Source organism: Jatropha curcas, chromosome 10, assembly GCF_041381405.1.
Source record: "Jatropha curcas cultivar XTBG-Jc1 chromosome 10, XTBG_Jcur_1.0, whole genome shotgun sequence".
Classification (NCBI taxonomy): Eukaryota; Viridiplantae; Streptophyta; class Magnoliopsida; order Malpighiales; family Euphorbiaceae; genus Jatropha; species Jatropha curcas.
This window is the reverse complement of record NC_143160.1, coordinates 23653835-23659154: the sequence shown is the minus strand read 5'-3', so window position 1 is coordinate 23659154 and position 5320 is coordinate 23653835. Positions and strand designations below refer to the sequence as shown.

General features: G+C 38.6%; 1 protein-coding gene across 1 annotated transcript; it reads left to right on the top strand.

The window, feature by feature from the left end:
* Window positions 1-538: 538 nt before the first annotated feature.
* LOC149493293 (uncharacterized) lies at window positions 539-1856 on the top strand. The gene is made up of 5 exons (XM_089715461.1): window positions 539-795; window positions 884-1007; window positions 1130-1333; window positions 1423-1611; window positions 1725-1856. The coding sequence occupies exons 1-5, from the start codon at window positions 539-541 to the stop codon at window positions 1854-1856; spliced, it is 906 nt and encodes a 301-aa protein (XP_089571587.1).
* Window positions 1857-5320: the final 3464 nt, after the last annotated feature.

Here is a 5320-nt window from a genome sequence, read left to right as displayed (position 1 = left end):
ATCTTGGCGGTTGAGCCCAAAGCACAAGAGTCTGAGTCTGAGAAGGAGAAGAAAGAAGAAGGGGAAAGAACCCGAGAGTGGGTTGAAGAGCCATAATCGGCTGAGGAGGACGAGAAGAAAGAAGAGAAGGAAGAGGGACGAGCTGCCCAAGTGAAAGAGGAGGAAAGCAATAAAGGGGAGGCAAGTGCTGACAAAGAGGAAGAAGACCCTGCTGAGCAAGTTCTGAAAGCATAAGGGCCTGTAGCGAGGAAAGCTTTAAAGAAGCTAAAGCCTCTTCTGATGTGATTATTTCTGTTAAGGATGAGTCTGATTGTAATGATCTGTCCATGCTTTTCAATGAAATGAACTTTAATTTTGCTTACTTGTTTGATGTTTTTCCTAATGGTTTCATTCATTCAGTAGATGAGCACATGCACATTTTTGACATTAACTTATTATGCATCCTTAAATTTAATATTGGCACAAAAAATAATCCATGAATTTTATTAATTGGGGGCACCTAACGCTAGAGTTAAACACAAAATTTCAAAGTCTACTCATGGACAAAAAGGAAGCCTTTGCATGGAGTTATGAGGACATGCCAAGAATAGATAGGTCTATAACTGAGCACATGATCCCTATGTATACTAGAGCCAAGGTAGTGAAACCAAAAAGAAGAAGGTTAAGACCAAAATGGGCCGAGAAGATTAAAGAGAAAGTGACTAAGCAGATAGACACAAGATTTCTAGAAGTGGTTCGCTATCCAAAATGGTTGGCGAACATAGTCCGTCCCAATTTTCAAAGAAAGATTAAAGGGTCAGAATGTGTGTGGACTATATGGATATGAACAAAACATCATTGAATGATGATTTCCTCTCCCTCATATTGATATCCTGATTGATAGCGTGACAATGATGGGATGCTACTCTATTAAGGATTGGTTTACAAGGTATAACCAGATTCTCATGGCATTATTGGACAAGGTCAAGACAGCATTTATGATGGAGTTTGGTACTTTCTGCTACCAGGTGATGCTGTTTGGCTTGAAGAACGCCGCGGCTACGTACCAAAGGATGGCAACTACATTGTTTAATGACATGATCCACAAGAGTTAGAAGTTTATATTGATGATATGATTGCCATTACAAAGACAATAAAAGAGCATTCAACAGCCTTAGAGAAGTTCATAGACAGGGTGATTAAATACAAGCTACCATTGAACCCGAAAAAGTGTGTGTTCGGGGTAACTTTCGGGAAAGTGCTAAGATTTATAGTAGGACCAAAAGAAATAGAGATCGATCCAGAAAAGATTAAGGCGATCCAAGAAATGGAGCAGAACAAGATGGAAAAGCAAGTGAGAAGCTTTTTGGGAAAGATTCAATATATCAGTAGGTTCATATCAAAGTTGTCCATAATATGTGATCCAATTTTCAAACTGTTAAGGAAAGATCAGGCAGTAAAGTGGAACATCACTGCCAAATAACTTTTTTTGATAAAATCAAGGAATATTTGTCAAGTCCCCCTGTTTTGTGCCCACCAAAGCTAAGGAAACATTTAATTTTGTACTTGACAGTGGAAGATGCTAGAATTGGAGCCATGTTAGCACAAGCTGATGAAGCCGGTGTTCAGAAGGTAGTGTATTACTTGAGCAAAAGCTTCTTCCAAATGGACAGAAATATAACTTGATTGAAAGAACTTGCTTAGCAATATTATGGGCTACTAGAAAGCTTTCACACTACTTTCAGTCTTATAAGGTGATAACCGTATCAAGAATGGATCCAGTTAGATATTTGTATAGAACACTAGCACTAGTGGAGAAGCTAGCAATCCTATTGTTAGATTTTGATATAGAATATGCTACGAAGAAAACCGGTTAAAGGACAAGCAGTTGTAGAATTTTTAGCAGCACATCCAGTGGAAGACAATGAACAATGGAAGATTGACTTTCCCGACCATTTGAACTTAATAGAAAATAAAGGATGGAAGCTCTACTTTGATGGTTCAGCTCATAGCAAGCGAGCTGAGGTAGGCATTATGCTAGAATCTCCATAAGAAGAAGTTATCTCGATGTTGAAGAGATTACAATTTGCTGTTACGAATAACATGGCAGAACATAAAGCCTGTTTATTTGGGTTAGAAGTTCTGACTACAGTTAAAGCTGAATATGTTGAGATAATTGGTGATTTGAACCTGGTCATTGAGCACGCTAATGGCAATTGGGACGTTAAATAAGACAAGTTGAAACCCTACATTGACTACCTGTACATTGTTATTCAGAATTTCAAAAGAGTGACCTTCACACACACAAGCAGAGTAAACAACTGAGTACCAAATGCCTTGGCTAACTTAGCATCAGCTTGTGAAGAGATTTTGGTTATGCCTAAAAAGCCGTTTATGATGTCTTCAAGTATCATCTCGTGTTACGAAGGTGAAAGGATTATGGATATCGAGGAAGAAGAACAACAATGGTTCTATGATGTCCTGTAATGGATGACTAAAAGGGTGTATCTAGATTCAGCTACTAGAGACGATAGAAGAGCTATACAATGTTTGGCATTACAATTTGCAGTCTTAGACGGTCAGTTGTACAAGAGAATGTTGGATGGGGTATTATTAAGATGTGTATCAAGGAAAGAAGCTGAAGGGATTATGGAACAGATCCATGCAGGGGTTTAAGGTACCCACATGAATGGAAAAGCGCTAGCAAAGAAAATTCTAAAACCGGGATTCTTTTGGTTGATAATGGAAAAGGCTTGTGAAAAGGTGCTTCACCACCTGCTTTATATTCCACCTTCAGAATTACATCCTGCTATTTCACCATGCCATTTGCAGCTTGGGGAATAGATATCATTAGCAAAATTTTACCACCTGCTTCTAACGGGCACAAGTTTATAGTGGTTACAGTGGACTATTTTTTGAGATGGGTCAAAGCAGAATCTTTCAAAAACATTGGTGCTAAGCAAATGGCCAAATTCATTGAAAAGAACCTGATATATAGATATGGAATCCCCTATCATATAGTGATAGATAATGAGTTTAGTCTTAGGCAGAAGTGAAAACACTGTTAGAGAAATATGGAATTGAGCACCATAAATCTTCACCCTACTGACCATAAGCTAATGGGGCAATGGAAGCCGTAAATAAAAAAAATCAAGAAGATATTAAGGAAAATGGTAGAAAATCACCGTGATTGGGCAAGCAAGCTACATTCTGCTTTGTGGGGTTATAGGACCACAACCAAATCTGTGAATGGGGCAACTCCTTATTCTCCAGTCTACGGAATGGAAGCTGTGCTACCAACAAAGATAGAAGTGCAGTCCTTGCGCATAATGATAGAATCCAAGATTCTAGAATGTCAATGGGCAGAAAATCCTAGATGGAAAGAGGCTTAATGACCATTTCATGGATCAACTTTATAAAAGGAGGATAGCTAAGCACTTTAACAACAAAGTTTATCCAAAGCAACTTAGAGTCGGGGATTTGGTTTTAAAATAGATACGGTCGAACACTCATGACCCAAGGGGGAAGTTCAAGCCTAACTGGGAGGGCCTATTTTTTATCAAGAGAATGATTTCCAAAGGTGCAGTGAAGCTATCAGACATGGAAGGCAATCAATTTATTGAACCAGTCAATTTGAATAGATTGAAGAAATTTTATGTATGACTTGAAACGTTTATAGCAAAGCCTAATTAATAAATTTACCTTTTGTGTTCTTATTAACTTTAAAGCGTGTTATGCTAAGTTTATATTGATATGCAAATTTTGTGAATTTACTTTGATGTAGTAGAATAGCAGGAAACATATCAAGCATTTTTAAGCAAAGAGACAGTTCATTCATAATAAGTGCATACAGTCATAATTGCACCATCAATAATTGTCTAGTAAATTTCATTAGAAAGCAGGTTATAAGCATTTACACGCCAGGTCCTAATAGAAATCTAGCAGTCAATAAGTCAACCGACTCCAAATCAACACTGACTCTAATATAAGCTTGCAGCCAAGAGCGGTACAAGCCTAAAGAAGAGGTATCGTCCACATTAGAAATGGGTACAGTCGTGCAATTTGGCCAAGTGGAAATAAAGCGAGACATGAATCAATTTGTAATAAGGCCACCCTTGAACCGCGTGTAATTAGGAATAGCCTGATGACAACCGTACTGCCTAGCTACTCAACTGGGACAATAAGCCACCGCCATGGTTAAGCCACACAATGGCACACAAAGCATGTAAGAAGAAATTGTGACTCACTCTATGTACCTATAGGGGCAAGTCCATCTGACTCCCTCGGAGGTGAGATCCTGAAAAATAGTAGTCCAATCTTCAACAGTCTCACCAATCAATCAATAGCAATGTCGGACATAGACTTGTGGTCTATAATCAAACATCAGATGGTCCGATGGTGGATCAATCACTTATAGCTTCTCAAGCCCACAACTGCAAATGCATTCAAAAAATTTTATATATATATATATAAGAAGAAGAAGAAGAAAAAGGAAAAAAAGAGAAGAGAAAAGAAGCTCGTTAAGTCGAAAACCCGCAAAAGGCGGTTTAAGCAAAATTTAGAGCATAAAATTTATGTGATAAAAAAAAAGAAAAAAGAAAAGCAAAAAAAAGGAAAATGCATTTACCTGCAAAAGAAACGGACTCGCCATCAAACCAAGTACCAAGCTAGGATCTCGAGCATGCTCTCCCAGCCAAGTAAATGTCTCATCTAGAATAAGTGGAAAAGGCATGCAGCGCCTAGCTATCTGCTCAACTATGGGCACCAGCCTAAGGCTACCATAACCATCGATGCCATAGAGTAGCAAATACTGACTAAGAGTGTAGAAAGAGACAAGTGAAGGCCAGTATAGGCTAGTGCAATTCATACTCAATGCACGATCTACAAGTGGTCGTAGGGACATGGCATCAGCTCCAAAGTCATAAGATGAAATCTCATAAATCGAGAAACCGAACACAGGCAGAATCAGTGAAGCAGGGTCTATTTTAAGCTGGGGCAGAGCAGGAACTTCTTCCACCAAAGATATCCTCCTAAAAATGATGATGAATTCTTCAAGCAATGGAAAATATCAAAGTCGTTGTGGCAAAATAAATTGTTCGAAGGATCAAAGTGGTTAATCAACCATTGCCGCAATCCGGGTTGAACCCGAACATTTCGGTAGTAGCTTAGCCCGTTGAGTTTGTATGGTGTTAGGAAATCCCAATCGTCACGGCTAAAACTACGGAGTAATGCTTTGAACGAGGGTGCTAAGGATCGATCCATAGAAAATAGAGAAGAAATGAAGAGTTTGGAAAAGTTTTTGAGTGAAGACTTCGTTTAGAATGAGAAGAGAGAGCTGGTT

Excerpts from the sequence above, each read along its gene's own strand:
- LOC149493293 (XM_089715461.1), top strand. The coding sequence starts at position 539 with ATGGACAAAAAGGAAGCCTTTGCATGGAGTTATGAGGACATGCCAAGA. Across the intron at positions 1,008-1,129 it reads TTGGTACTTTCTGCTACCAG|ACAATAAAAGAGCATTCAAC; the intron begins GTGATGCTGTTT and ends GCCATTACAAAG. Across the intron at positions 1,334-1,422 it reads AGAACAAGATGGAAAAGCAA|GAAAGATCAGGCAGTAAAGT; the intron begins GTGAGAAGCTTT and ends CAAACTGTTAAG.